At 35.3% G+C, this 15,739-nt stretch overlaps 3 protein-coding genes across 5 annotated transcripts; 2 read left to right on the forward strand and 1 right to left on the reverse strand.

Moving 5' to 3' along the window:
* Positions 1–3,470: 3,470 nt before the first annotated feature.
* On the forward strand, positions 3,471–8,030 carry LOC128166457 (opine dehydrogenase-like). Of its 2 annotated transcripts, none has more exons than XM_052831632.1 (2): positions 3,471–3,790; positions 6,334–8,030. In XM_052831632.1, the coding sequence occupies exon 2, from the start codon at positions 6,352–6,354 to the stop codon at positions 7,564–7,566; it is 1,215 nt and encodes a 404-aa protein (XP_052687592.1). In that variant the 5' UTR covers positions 3,471–3,790; positions 6,334–6,351; the 3' UTR covers positions 7,567–8,030. The 2 variants fall into 2 exon arrangements, with proteins under 2 accessions (XP_052687592.1, XP_052687593.1); XM_052831633.1 differs by lacking the exon at positions 3,471–3,790 and adding an exon at positions 5,173–5,256.
* Positions 8,031–8,412: 382 nt separating this feature from the next.
* LOC128167958 (opine dehydrogenase-like) lies at positions 8,413–11,005 on the forward strand. 2 transcript variants are annotated; one of them, XM_052833984.1, is made up of 2 exons: positions 8,413–8,571; positions 9,409–11,005. In XM_052833984.1, the coding sequence occupies exon 2, from the start codon at positions 9,411–9,413 to the stop codon at positions 10,635–10,637; it is 1,227 nt and encodes a 408-aa protein (XP_052689944.1). In that variant the 5' UTR covers positions 8,413–8,571; positions 9,409–9,410; the 3' UTR covers positions 10,638–11,005. The 2 variants fall into 2 exon arrangements, with proteins under 2 accessions (XP_052689944.1, XP_052689945.1); XM_052833985.1 differs by lacking the exon at positions 8,413–8,571 and adding an exon at positions 8,950–9,316.
* A 1,387-nt stretch (positions 11,006–12,392) lies between these two features.
* On the reverse strand, positions 12,393–14,852 carry LOC128167379 (opine dehydrogenase-like). The gene has a single exon (XM_052833075.1). The coding sequence runs from the start codon at positions 14,556–14,558 to the stop codon at positions 13,335–13,337; it is 1,224 nt and encodes a 407-aa protein (XP_052689035.1). The 5' UTR covers positions 14,559–14,852; the 3' UTR covers positions 12,393–13,334.
* Positions 14,853–15,739: the final 887 nt, after the last annotated feature.

Raw genomic sequence — 15,739 nt, forward strand, 5'->3', positions numbered from 1 at the left:
ATAACACCGTACAACGAAACATCAGGGAAATATCCTAACAAAACTCTATAGTCACCTTAAAATCGCTCTCTATTGCTAAAAGATCTTCTTGCACTGAAATATTAATAGATTGAAGGACACTTGCTGTGAAATTTCAGTATTAATCAATATCATATTGATGTTACGCAGGAAATATTAGATCCTGTATAGATGGGGCAAATAGTTATGATCGAGGCTTTGTTCTTATTTGATTAATTAGCAGGTGGAGCGATAGTTATAAAAAAAAGTTTCTAAACTCCCACAAACCACGAAGAAGATAGAGACGTTTTAATAATAGCTATAACTGATAAGATTAAACAGCTCATGTGTTGAAATCGACGTTAGCAATGCTTCAAAATTCTTTATGCAAATAATGTCTATAAAATGCACTCAACCACACATTCGGATCCGTAGTAAGCGGATTTTTCATTATCGTTTTTTTTTTTTACAAATACGCGTACGTACTTATCAAGGTTTTTTAGTGTTTGGTATTTTGGTGGGTTTTTTTGGGGGCGGGGTGTTTCTTTTGAGGGGGATGGGGGGGGGGTCGCCAAATATCCAAAAGAACACGTTTTTGGGGATTTCTAACAAAATTTACACATTCACTATATATATACTATTATATTATCCCAAATTCTTTTGAAGTTTGTATCACTTACTAATAACTTTACTTATATATTGCAGATATAGATTACTAAGGGAATTGGGTTAGCTTAGAGGGGTACTGTTTTTGCGGTCTAAATATACAAGTGAAGGAAATAAATTTGTTCTGGATCGACAAAAGTTTTCATACACTTGGAATCGTGTAAATTAATTCATTTATTTCGCCATACTACCCCGATAAATGCGTACATTTATTGTAAAATAATCGAAGCGTGCTTCCCTTTCGCCATCTTGGACTAGGGTAAAATGCGTTACCCTAGTCTGTTTCTACACAGTGACAACAGTATAAATTATGTGTCAGCTGGTAACAGAAAATATTGACAATTGATGCTAAATGTGGGTGTTCAGAGTTTGAAAGACGAAAAAATGGCTGGTTGTCATTGCTATATAACATTTACTCAGTAAACAAAGAGGTCCTAACCTCTTTACTAGCTCGGTACAGTACACTAATTCTTTATTCTAGATGTTACCTTTGTAAATCCCTGTCCTTGAGACTAATTTAATATTTGTAACAATTACTAATGAAACAGCAATGATTGCACATGTACATGTATAGCGGCTATACAGTAATGGATTGCACAAAAAAGATTTTATTCAAAGTGGGTGTTCGGCCATTTATATACATGTAGTCCATAATGTAAACATTTCTTGAACTGACTTATTTATACCAAAAACGGATCAGAAACTGTTTTCAAAAGATAAAAAAGCAATAAATAAATGTAAAAGGTGCACACAAGTGCAGAAAATGCCTTTTTAATCACTTAGAACAGCTGTAGAACTTTAGTGCAATTTTGGGTTTTTTTCAGTTCTATACGTATAAATTACAGTAAATTCTTTTCAGAAATGGGGAGGGGAATTCGAATTGCCTTAAAATAAAATATAAACATTATCATATTTTTCAATGAAAAATATAACTGCAATATACCTCCATAGACGCAGACAAATATACCTCGAACCGACTGATAGTTTTGTGGGACCCATTTTAAGAATAGGGTATCCTATTTTGAGACAAAGCTAGCTAGCTACGTCATGAATGGAATGGGCAAGTTTTGACCTTCTTCTCAACAAATGGTTTTGGAATGGATATCAATTACCTCCTTTTATATTTATTTAGAATTTTAAATCTTCAGTTTAAGTTCATACATGTACCTGCGTAGTTCTTAGTGTTAAAAAGGAATTGTTTTGTTGTTGTGTGCGTAATTTGCATACATGTACATAAAACATATGTAAAACTTCATAATGATTGATTTTTTTTTCTTTTGACAACAGTTTTGGTCATTGCGGGACAGAAAAAAGCCACTTCAAGAAATATATTAATGTTCAAATGCACAAGTTGGCCAGACACCCCCTTAAGTAGTGTCAATACTTTGATTTAAGTACAATGTACTTGAGGAACGTGATTCTCGTAGCAGCAACAAGAATACTTGTTTATTCTCATCAGCTCGGATAATGATGGAAACCACCATACCTTTTCATTCTGTTTATAAGTAAATAGACAGTTATTACTTCCCCGAGTATCACAAACACATGCTCCATATCTCACTACCTACACTGCCCTGGTCAGCACATGGATGTAACGGATTATGTAATTAAGAAATACAAGGCTAAGGTATAGATTTTAGATGGTTATCGATTTGATGCACCTGAAAAATTACCAAATGGTGTAAATTGATCATTTCTTTCACCTTGAATTCACGCTGAAGCACAGATGACATGTTATAAAAGCATGTATATACACAAACAATATGCAAAGAGCACAATAATATAGAATTCCAGTCATGCCAATAAAATGATAATGACCACGAAAAAAATATCGAACTGCATGTAGTAGATGGAATAATATTATAAAACTTAATCACTTTTTTCAATTCTGATTTCAGTACTGCAACTAGATAGACTAGGCATTTTAAAGTTAAGTTCATCCATTCTACCGATGAAAATCAAAGTACTGAAGAACTGACGGGAGTTGATTTTGTCGATGTAATCAATGATACGTTATTTAGCATGACAAGTACAAGTAGTTTCTAATTTGTATTTGAATTACGCACATTTTTATAATATGAATTTTTGGACTTTTTCGACAAGAATGTCGAGAAACCCCCATCTGAATCATGTTAAATACTATTTAAAGATAGAATTAATTCAATCAAACTATGTATCAGTAATAGTCTCGTTCAACCAAACGCTCGGCTGCCACCGTAAATCGCCGACAAGCAAGAGAGACTCTCTGCTTGTCGGAGATTTACGGAGACAGCCGAGTGTCGAGTTTAACGAGACTATATTAGACTCTGGCGTAGGAATACATACGACTACAAAAAATATCTAAATTGTTCGTACCATTTAAAATCTGATTATTTATAAATAAGTTCCCTTGAAAAAAAAACAATGCTTTAGCATACATTACATCGAATTTATCAATCATTTTCAAGAACTAAGTCTTGTCAGCAGCGATGATTTGTGCTGAGGTCCAAACACTGTTTCACTTTCGGTTTGTCTGAGTAACTGCATAGGAGATTTTGATTAAAATCAACTCCCAAAAATTAGTGTACTGATTGGATTTTATATAAATCAATACAAGATATAAAAGATTGTTTATTTTTCTTTCTTTATCTAGATATTATCTCATTTCTCCATCAGTAAAATATACGCAATAAGATTCAAAACTGAAATCTCTCCATCAATGATCACTCGAAAAATTGGTATTTATTGAATATATCTAAATTAAAATACAATTTTTACACTTGTTAGATGAATTGAGATATGATATTACCCAGTGAATCGTAGACGACAAACAAGTGTCCAAAAATGAAAAACAACACTGAACTTGAATCAAACAATGCAACAGATAGTTGCCATTCCCAGAAGCTCTCCGAAGAACTAGAAGGTTTCGTAATCATTGGAGCATTGCGAAGTGTAAGTTGTCTTAGTAATGTCAATCTGTAGGGTTCACGCCTTGACCTTCACCCAGGTACAATGCTGCCAATACAGCCAGGACAATTAATTGGACTCGGCACAAGCGCCATCTTCTGCCAAAATCATCGTCTGTGTCAGCTGATACGGCAAATCAGAATCGTATCTGCTCAGAGGTCCTGCAACTTTTATCTGCAAGGTAAGAACATGTATTCATCCACACTTTCACATGCATTTCATTTTATTTGTAACTTGCATTTCTTTTAATTCATAGTTTGGAAATTTTCAAGCGTGCAAGCTCTATCAAACATTTGTTTCCCTCTCCGTTTTAAATAAAACTTTTTCATTTGTTACATAAGCTTTATGTTGTTTGTCCGAGTGCTTTCTATTCAAGTTTGATAGATTTTTTTTTTAAATATCAGAAAATATAGAGAAAAATGACTTTAGTTAGATATAATGATATAATACGTAATTTATTCCAGAAAATAAGTTGTAAAAATTTAGATATTCAGTCAATTCAAATTCAAAATTTGTATTCGATATGATTTTTCAAACTGTTTTGATTTTAACCTATTAATTTGTTTTAATCTTAAAGAAAATATTTGGCGTAAAAAAAATACTGTCGAATATGATCTTGCAAAAATGTCGTGTGAATAAAGAATAGTTTGCAGGCTACTAGTACATAAAAAATAAAATTCATTTTCATTTCTTTTTTCATTTATTTCTAATAAAGAAAAAAGCCAAGCAACAGACGAATAACAATCTGTATTGGTTCTTTTTTTTTGTACCCTATGTACTAGGAATAGTTCACAAAATATAGGAAAAATTGCGATGTATGTGGTGAAAAAGAGATTGATCAATATCACGAAACCTGTCTAAAATGAACTATTTAACTGCATCGAAATTTAATCGGTTTTCTCTCTTTAAATGTTATGCGTAATTTAAAATTTGAAATTAGAAGGAAAGGTATTTGTCAATGTTAGATTTTCAAAATGTCAGAGTATTAGTAGTGTAAAGCCCCAATATATTTGGTCCATCGATCTCTTAAAATTTCCAATCAAGGGAAATAAAATTGAAAGGTTGGACAAAACCAGCTTGCCTCTGTCACCGTTTTATACCCATAAATCTGTTTTTCGTCGACGAGGAACCAGTATTTGTACAGCAATGTGTACTGTATCCATACTTCGCATGTACCTGTTCATGTATTTTATGTGCATCTCCCGCCGTCTGAGATAATGCCAGCTATTTATTTCAGTGCTCGGTGATAGTACTGTACAGTTCTAGACGCTCGGTGTATACAATGAACATGTTGCTCATGATGACCTTAGCTGATATAGTCACTCATGTAATTCTGTGTGCGATTATACCCGACCCTTTTTATGATATAACCAAGTTTTAATAAATTCTTATTAACAAAATTAGTAATTTAGCTTCCCCCCTCCTCCGCCCAGTTTGAAGACCATCGCGGTCCCTTCTATTTTTTTAACCTTTAAAACAAGACTGAAACAGGGGTTTTCAGTGACTATGCAATACACAAAAATACACTTAAGATTACTAATTTTAATCATTTTTGTCCTTAGGAACAAATAATAAAGAACTCCACTATCCAACAACCGAGCACCCGTGGTTTGGATGCAAGAAATAGATAGTTACGTCCTACTGAAAGTACAAGGGCATGAAAATAATCTCTCTCTTTCTCTCTCTCTCTCTCTCTCTCTCTCTCTCTCTCTCTCAGAAATAATTACACATAAACAACAGATATCTTGACCACATACACATTCTGACTAACACATATAGATTTCCATGAGCTGTGTATTACATGGAATCATTTGTCGAAGAATTGTCTTTCAGATTAATATTAATACCATCTGTTGCTGTTAGTAAATCATACATTCAAAAGATGAACTTGAATTATGAAATTGATCATGATTTCTGCATTGAATCGGTAGATAATAGGATTAGTTCTTGCGACAGACTCGCACTTTGACAAGAAGGACTTCGTAGCACCAATTGCTTGTCAATAAATTGTGAACAGATAGTGGTGCGGGCCGTTTTCATTCGACTCCGACCAATTTTAAAAGTAAAACTGGTTAAAATAGTGAAACTAATTTAAGGGTACTTTGAGTTTAAAATTATTATTGATTTCTCAATTTCTTGAGGTTTTCCTTCAGCCAGACATTTTTTTAAAGATACAAATACTCAGTCACATGTAGACCTGCTTGGCTTTGTTATTACATAATTTATCTTTTGTCAAACAAATTATTGTTTTTCGGGATTCAAGCCCTGATGTTGATTTCATATTGATTTTTTCTTAGTTCGCCCTTTGACCTTTGCTACATGTATGTTTACAGTGATTTCTTTACACTGGAATTAATGATACATGAGCTGTTGGTTCCACCTTGGTGCCGTCAAACTTAATTAAAATTCCCTCATCTGTCATAACTTTTTCCCGGCAAATAATTAGAAAAAACTATAAAAAAAAACCCAAAAAACTGAATAAACAAACAGTGAATAGTGATAGTTCATTATTATCATTATTTACATTTTTTAAAGAAATTTCGAATCTTTCTGTCTGAAAGTTAATCCTAGTACTTTAATAGAAAACATGACTGTACTTTGTGTATAGAACATTCGCATATTATTTTCAAACTTTTTGCAAACGTAATAAATAAATCCATTATACCATTCTTGATTTGCTTTCAATTTAGCCCCCCATTGCCAAGTTCTTAAATTTTACTCTAGGTGCAGTGAACAACAGAAATGGGAACAGAAAACAAACTGAAAGTTTTAGTTTGCGGAGGAGGAAACGGAGCTCATTGTTTGGCGGGATTATCGGCCAGTAACCCGGATGTTGAAACACGTGTTTTAACTTTGTTCGCTGACGAAGCAGAACGCTGGTCCAAAATACTCCAGGACAATGATTTAATCGTAACTATGGTCAACAGTGATGGCTCCTCTAGAGAAATTAAATCCAAACCAACATTGGTAACTAAGGATCCCAAAGAAGCCGCGTCGGGTGCTGACGTCATATTCCTAGTAGTCCCAGCGTTTGCACATGAGCAGTACTTCAGAGAGATCTCGCCTTTTGTCGGGGACAACACGTTAATAGTTGGTCTCCCGGGCCAGGCTGGGTTTGAGTTTCAATGCCTGTACATGCTTGGAGAAAAAGCAAAAACTTGCATCGTCATGTCTGCTGAATCTCTACCTTGGGCATGCAGAATTTTGGAATTTGGTCGTCTGGTTCAAATTCTGGGCTTTAAAGAAACTCTAGGAGTTTCAAAACTACAAGGAAGTCAATCAAATGTTAAAGGGTCTCCTTTTGATACCGTTCAGAAAGTCTTGGGGCCAAAACCCGTCCTGAGGGAGATCCAGAACTACATCGCCGTGAATCTGATGGCCAAGTCTATCATTCACCCGCCGCTAATGTACGGGAAATGGTCGTCATATGATGGAACTCCGCTCAAAGAAAAACCATTGTTTTATCAAGGAGTCGACGAAAAGCAGGCAAAGTTATTGTCTGGGGTAAGCGACGAATGCATTGCCATCGGGAAAGCAATAGAGAAGCAGATTCCGGGAATAGACATGTCAGAGGTCATCCATATATTTGACTGGTACCTCGCCTACTACGCGGACCAGATTACAGACAAGACAAATTTGATGACGGCCATGCAGACAAACAAGGCATACGACGGCTTACTTCATCCAATGAAGGAAGTGGAAAATGGCCAGTTTGTGCCAGACTTTAGCTACAGATACACGGCAGAAGACGTACCGTTCGGTTTAGTCGTAATGAAGGGAATCGGGGAACTGGCCGGGGTAGCGACTCCTGTGATGGACGAGATCATAACGTGGGCTCAAGGCAAGCTTCAACAAGAATACATGGTGGGCTCGCAGCTCTCGGGAAAGGACGTGTCAAAGACCAGGGCACCACAGAGATTCGGATTTAAGAGCGTACAGCAGCTATTTGATGTTTAAGTAGACTACAAAGCATGCAAATCAGTGTTTGTATGTTAGAGCCATAACGACATTGCTTATGAAAATGCTTATTACTGAGGCTTTTGAGTTTAACATGATCATTTATCTAGTCTTTTATTACCACGTCGATTTTGTTGTGCAGTTGGATATGTACTTGTATTTCTATTTAAATAAATGTAAAATTATTTTTAAACAACTTTGATTTTATTTTATGATAAAAGAGGACATTTACTATTAGGCTACATGTATTAGTCAAACATTATCATGACAGGTTATCAGTAACTAGTTCTGATACGAAGAAGATTAAATGTGCCTGCATGCTTTTGAATTTTCAGAGTCAGATTTGGGCCCAAGTAAGTATAATTAGATAAATTAAAATCTGTTCATTGATTAAGCTTCAATTAATTATAACCATTTCAACAATTACTTATCATTTGTAAATAAAACTGGTTTGCAACTTCTAATTGTTTAACTTTATTTTTTTTATAGTAAATTTACTGGCGCATGCATTTCTCTCTAATGATTGCTTTTTTCTCAGTTTATTTATCGATATTTGTGTTTTATCAGAAAAAATTCACTTGGTACCATTTAAAGAAAATTAATACTTTTTTGGCTGATATGAGATTGATGCCAAATTTTCTACATCTTATTGAAAAGATAAATGTATATTTTACAAAATTGTTTTCATTTATATCAGTTTATATGAATGAAGTTTAAGTACATAAAAAAAAGTCTTAGCAAATAATAAAGATTTGACATCATATCATGAATATTCCTCCCGTCGGAGCAATCCCAACATCACTTTCGTCGTCAACTTGACGGAAATATTACGTCCGCCGTCGCAGATTTTGAGACAAAATTACAAAGAGCGGTAACTCTACTTGCAAAGATGTCGAGATTCGTTATCTAGCGCCGGTTCTGTTGTGCTGTGCCCCGGCTGCTTTAGACTTGTCCTCAAAAGAATTTCATTTACCATTGAGTCTGAGAGAGTATTGCTGAAATCAGGTACCCTAAATTTATATTTGCATCGAATTTCAGTACATGGTTCTGCTTGCGTAACAGGCAGGTTATCTAAATATAGGGTGTTCGAGTATTTAAACGACGCAGTTTTGGGTGTGACATAGTTCAGGGGGAAAATCCAACAAATATAAATATTGTAGTATTTCTTGCATGTGTTTTTTGTTATAAATATGCAGCTACACTGGTACATGTACTTTCATTCAGCCTGACCTTGGAGCGGACGCCAATGTATGTAAACATAAATCAATACTCGACATGCATGCTCAAGGTCTTCCGTGTGTGTGTGTGTGGGATATACGTGCTTAGTGTCCGGCATTTAAACACACGTTGTTTTTTTTTTTTTTGGTTTAAGCGATAATTCAGATATCTGTTCGTTTAGTGCTAATTAAAAATCATATATAAAAGACTCATAGATATATACACCACTTATTATATTAGCTTTGGTTTGATGGCTGGAATGTTAATTAATTATCTTAATTGAAAGTTCAGTTTGCCGTACATGTACACGTATCTAGCTACATGTTATTCGATCCTTTATTCATCTGGACATTTGAGGGCCATGAACCCCAGGACCTGAAAGATAATATCAGTCTGTCTACTCCAGTCACTACGTGTGTACATGACAACGCTGAGCAGGCAGAACAAATATGCAGTGTTATAAAAAAAATCTCCCAACAAATCTTTGTGTGTAAACAGGAAACATAAGTCGGATTAACACGTAAACTGTGTGGTATGCATAAATTCTACAGTAGAATATTTTTAACGCAATTCATTTATCAGATTACATTCAGTAAAAAATGAAAATATTTATTTAAATTACAGTGATGTCTGGAAAACTGGTAGTATTAACTTGTGGGGGAGGAAATGGCGCCCATTGTTTGGCTGGACTGGCCGCCGTCAGACCGGACATCGAGAGCCGGGTGCTGACAATGTATGCCGATGAGGCGGAGAGATGGGCAGCTAATTTGGACTCAGGATTTATAATCACTGTACACAATGATGATGGAACCATAAAGTCAATTAAAACCAAACCGTCTCTAGTGACCAAAGACCCCAAAAAGGCCGTACCCGGAGTTGATTACATCTTTATTGTTGTCCCTGCTTTTGCACATGCAATGTATTTTGAAGCTATGGCTCCGTACATAGATGACAACACCGTTATTGTAGGACTTCCGGGTCAGGCAGGATTTGAATTTGAATGCGTGAACTTACTTGGAGACAAAGCAAAGCGTTGTACAATGGTCACGTTTGAATCGCTTCCTTGGGCATGTAGACTTATTGAATTCGGAAAAAATGTTGAAATTTTAGGCTTTAAAGATACTCTGGGTGCCTCATTATTGAAAGGTAAAGAGTGCAATTTGACGAAACCCATTATTGAAACAACCCAATATATCCTCGGAGAAAAACCAAAAGTTAGACACGTTCAAAATTACATTGCTATAACTCTCATGGCAAAGTCCATAGTTCATCCTCCAATAATGTATGGAAAATGGTCTCAATGGGACGGAAAACCTCTCTCAGAAAAACCACTGTTCTACCAAGGACTCGATGAGAGACAGGCAGAGCTCTTGTCCGGAGTTAGCGACGAGTGTGTAGCAACAGCGAAAGCTATAGAGAAGAAGGTCCCTGGCCTGGATATGTCTGACGTCATCCATGTTTTTGACTGGTATCTGAATTACTACAGCGACCAAATTACGGACAAAAGCAATCTCATGATGGCCATGAAAACGAACAAAGCTTATGACGGCTTAGTTCACCCAATGAAGGAGATAGAAACCGGAAAATATGTCCCAGACTTCACATATCGCTACATGGCAGAAGACGTTCCCGAGGGAATAGTCCCAATGAAAGGAATCGCTGAACTGGCAGGCGTTTCCACGCCATATTTGGACGAAGTAATCACTTGGTGTCAAGGCAAACTGAACAAAGAATTCCTGGTAGGTAACAAGTTGACGGGTAAGGACCTGAAAGACACAAGGGCTCCACAGAAATATGGCTACAATAAACTTGAGGATCTGTTCACTGGGAGTTTCGAAGTAACTCCACAATGATGAGTTGTTAAAAAGAAACGTTTGTAGATCAGTACCTCTAAAAGTAGACAATCTAATCAGCTTATCATTCTTGTAGAATCATAATTTTCTATATATTTAAAAACAATCTTAAGTTTGATAGATCTTTTACTATAACAATATCCCACTCTCCCTCCGTGACGATTAGTACTTGCCAGATTTTGAGTGGAGTGTAGTATTTACTTCATAATGTATCGTGACCCTGGAATTTTTTACTTGCATGTATTATATGCATGTTGAGAGTTGTTTTTCCTTGCTTTATTTTCTTAGCATGTTAATTGTTCTGCTAGATACCGTTTACAAAGTTGTTTTCTATATATTTATCTTTCTATTAAAGAGTTAAGAAGTTATTTACTGAGTTGGTTTTTATTAATAAATATCAACGGTGCAGATTAAGAGTCAAAGAAAGGAAATATGAATAATTTTCTTTCTCACTCGATTTGGGTCCAAACTAAAAACTTTGATTACATGTGCATTTAAATAGTGTTGGTATTTTTTTTTGGGGGGGGGGGGGGGGCTGCGTGGGGTTGTTCGTAACTTAACAAGAGATACACACATGTAGGCTAGATCGAGGACATGAGCAACAATGTATTGATAGTTGATACATATTAATATTGCGTTACTTTTACTTTATCAAAACAAATACAGCTCAAAAACATGTTTAAATGAAAATTAATTGAAACAAACTGAGATTTAGTTGTTTTTTTTTATCCTAAACCTCCAAGTATATTTTTACCGGATTCTTAATTGTACTAAAATTGCCGTTTCATTCATTTGAAGACTGTTTTTATTCTGGTTTTAATAAAGTATTCCACATGCTCTAAAACCTTTTTTTAAAGTTTTTATTTCCTGCTGTGTGTCCCATTTTGGTTCCTTTCTGATAGCTAGAGTTCAAGGTATACATTTTCTAAACTACCTTGCTCCCTGATCATTTTTTCAATTTAAAGCTTAAAAATTTGTTGTATTATTTTTGTCAGGTATTTTATATAGCGTTGAACCCCCCCCCCTTTATTCCTCCTTTTTGACTATAGTGTATTAAAGTATGAAGGATTTCACAGAAGATTTGATCACTACCAACCAAGTTCAAATCTCGATGAACTTTTCAACATTGCTGTTTATTACTTGTATTTACATTTGAAAACGGCAAATCGCTAAAAATTATTAAAATTACTGTGTTTTTATGTTTACAATACTTAACCGTCAAACGATAATCACTGTGACGTCACCATCAGAAAAAGTTCACACAGAATTGAACGCTTCCCCTATACGATAGTATCATATAAGTAAACATATTTGCAAATGTAAATACATTTGCTCAAGAAGAGAATATCTCTTAGCCAAATGCAAGTAAAGCATAGTTGAAGGTTCAACTTTGATAGGCCTTTGGTTAACCAATTGCTATTTGCATAAAAATTATTGCTTATTGCATATACAGTCACAACTTACTCTACTTAAAGCTCTTGACATTCAGTACATCCCTGTTGTATACTATGTTGCATGGATGAAGTCGTGATCAACTGTATCAGATAATGAGTAATAAGGGTTTTTTTGTTAAACAATTTAATCAACAAGTATAATCCGTCGGAAACTTGGAATACTTGGCCTTGTGTTCTAAATATTGTTGGACCATGCAATTTTATGTTCTTCAAGATTAAGAAAAGAAACATATCTTATCAAATAACTCAGTTTATTAGTATAATTTGATTACAAAATAATTAACTTATCACAAATGGAGAATTTTCACCAGTCACTTATAATATGTATACAAAATGAAATGTAAGACGTTTTATGTTAAATTACCTATTCCAACAACCCAGTTGTACCTCGCCTTGATCTCATTATCATCAAAATGGGCACGTTGACGGTTTAAAAAGAAACAGAGCCGCAAAGTGGCACGCGAGCTTCCTATGTTACGTCTTTTCGATTTTGTTACATTCCGGTGGAATTTCGTTAAATATAAAAACCATTATCACCGGCTGACATTTGTAAGGGCATTCATTTATAATCTTTTTATGTGCGATAATCATGTAATGCAGCATCCAGTAATATAAAACAGTTTACATGTCAACTATGGATGGAATCATTTATTTCGGATACATATACAATACAAATATGGATCTATCTACTACAGAATATAGATAGAAAATGTCAAATCTGAATCACATTCTATATCTGGGTTTTTTACGTCCATTCTCTCAACCTTTCTCATATCATTCCATTCAATCGGGAAATATAAAAGGTATTGCAAATTCAAAGTACACAGATGTTCATGAAAGGTGTAATAAATGGAGTGCTAGAGGATGAAATAAAGGCTGTTGTACCAGGAATATGAAAGAGCCTCTGTTTATACATCTTTGTTCGCCAAGGGTGTATGATTTCCTCCTCTCCTCTCACACAACCGCTGTGGAGCAGAGGATGGGATCGTAAATCCGTGGTTAGCGGAAATTCAGTTTATATCAGGGATACAAAAATCTTAAATACATGTACTATACCTTATAAATTAAGTACATTATTCACAAGTTGTCGTTTGTAGATACAAATAGTCATAATTTCTTATTTGTATACTCAGATTGTTTTCATATTACATGTACTTTTATTCTTTTTGACAAAACAAAATGTTTGCAATTAATATTTCAATCGTAAAACGCTGATCTTTGATACAATTTAGTCGACCCAAACTCAATACCGGAATGAATTCAAGTTTCCACTGAACAGATCCTCCAGCTTGTAGTCGTACTTCTGTGGAGCCCTTGTGTCTTTCAAGTCCTTGCCCGTCAGTTTGTTACCCACAAGGAATTCTTTGTTTAATTTGCTCTGACACCACGTGATCACCTCGTCTAAATATGGCGTGGAAACGCCCGCCAATTCAGCGATTCCTTTCATTGGGACTATTCCCATAGGGACATCCTCACTTAAGTAGCGATACGTAAAATCTGGAACATATTTTCCTGGTTCTATCTCCTTCATGGGGTGATCTAGGCCATCATAAGCTTTGTTGGTTCTCATGGCCGTCATGAGATTGCTTTTGTCGGATATTTGATCACCGTAGTAATTCAGATACCAGTCAAAGACATGAATGACATCAGACATATCGAGGCCAGGTACCATCTTCTCTATAGCTTTTGCTGTTGCTACACACTCGTCGCTAACTCCAGACAAGAGCTCTGCCTGCCTCTTATCGATTCCTTGGTAAAACAGTGGTTTTTCGGAGAGGGGTCTTCCGTCCCATTGAGACCATTTTCCATACATTAAAGAAGGATGAACTATGAATTTAGCCATCAGAATGGTAGTAATATAGTTTTGAACTCTTCGTACTTTTGGTCTATCTCCAAAAATGTACTGTGGTAATTCTAAAACAGATTGCGTCACATTGCACCGTTTACCTTTCAACGTTGATGCACCCAGTGTATCCTTAAAGCCCAAGATTTCTACATTTTTTCCAAATTCAATAAGTCTACAAACGAATGGAAGAGATTCGAACGCAACAATTGTACAAGCATTGGCCTTTTCTCCAAGAAGATCCGCGCATTCAAACTCAAACCCTGCATGACTAGGTAGTCCAACAATGACAGTGTTGTCTTCTATGTATGGAGCTATGGCTTCAAAATACTGTGCATGGGCAAACGCAGGGACAACAAAGAAGATGTAATTGGCCCCAGGTACGGCATTTTGGGGGTCTTTAGTCACCATGGATGGTTTGGTTTTTATGAGGCTTTTGCTTCCATCGTCATTTCGCACAGTGATAAGTAAACCAGAGTCTAACTCAACTGCCCACCTCTCTGCCTCGTCAGAATAAAGTGTCAGCACACGACTTTCGATCTTGGGTCTCATTGCGGAGAGTCCAGCCAAACAATGGGCGCCATTTCCTCCTCCACATGTTAACACTACTAATTTACCATCCATCTTTGCCGAAGGAAGAAAACTACTTGTTATGATTGAAAAAAAAATCAGCAATTGTATCAAAACTTAATGAAAATATTAAATGCACTACGATCCATCACTATGCTCGCTGTCAGATAGATAACTTAACGACATGTTTATGAACTTATGCATGAACCCTGTTTAAAATTTGATTTCATGACTATGCATACGCACTTACTTTTGATATAAAAGCTAAAACGTTTTAAAAATTATGAATTAAGTCATTTTTGGACGTCCCAGCAGCTTACTTGAAATTCAAGTAAGCATTATACTGTCTAACACTTTTTCAAGTCCCCCGCTTGCAGCTATCTCCGTTTTAGTCAGATGTTTATCGTTAAAAAGAAAATGCATCTAAATCTATGCTATACATTATACAATTCTGAAAACCTTATAAGACCAAATAAAAATATCAATCATGATTATTCTGATATTAGTATCAATATACCGGTAATATCATCAACATGATCATGACCATAGTTAATCATGGTAAATGTGAGATAATAATCGGTACGTGAATGTGAATATTTACACACAACGAGTATTATCTCATTTGCTTCTTTAAAAAGCGACTGTATTTTCCATTAACAGACTCTTAATTCAACAGAATCTGAGATTAAATTTTTTTAAAGAAATCTCTTCAAAAAAAGATGCAGAAGCATAGTTTTAATCAATTAACGTTTTCTAGCATCAGATATCCGGTCGATTTTGATTAATAGAAACTCATTTATCTCATCTTATTTATGTTTATCAAATATACTTCATGGTCAAGTGGTGAATTTTAAACAAATAAAAGAATATCTTTCCATTGTCGTAGATTATATACCCTGATCAGGAAAGGCCTGGGATAATTAACAATAAACAAGAGGCCAATTGGCCTTAACGGTCACCTGAGTAGCATATATCCCATACACAAACTTGTCATGGAGTCTCATATATGCATCTAATTAATTAGGTTTCATACTGGAGTAGAAAAATTATAAATTTGTAATGACGACCACGTTTCAAAAAGAACTGTGAAACCTATTATTTTGGTGAAAAACTAAAAGATCTGGTCAACAAAATCATGAATTCAGTTTTCCTTTCAGGTGTGTGGGAGTAAAGAAAATAATTTTTTAACGTTATATGCATTAACATCTATACATCCATTTTGGCCCTGCCCTAGA

Source organism: Crassostrea angulata, chromosome 10, assembly GCF_025612915.1.
Source record: "Crassostrea angulata isolate pt1a10 chromosome 10, ASM2561291v2, whole genome shotgun sequence".
Taxonomy (NCBI): Eukaryota; Metazoa; Mollusca; class Bivalvia; order Ostreida; family Ostreidae; genus Magallana; species Magallana angulata.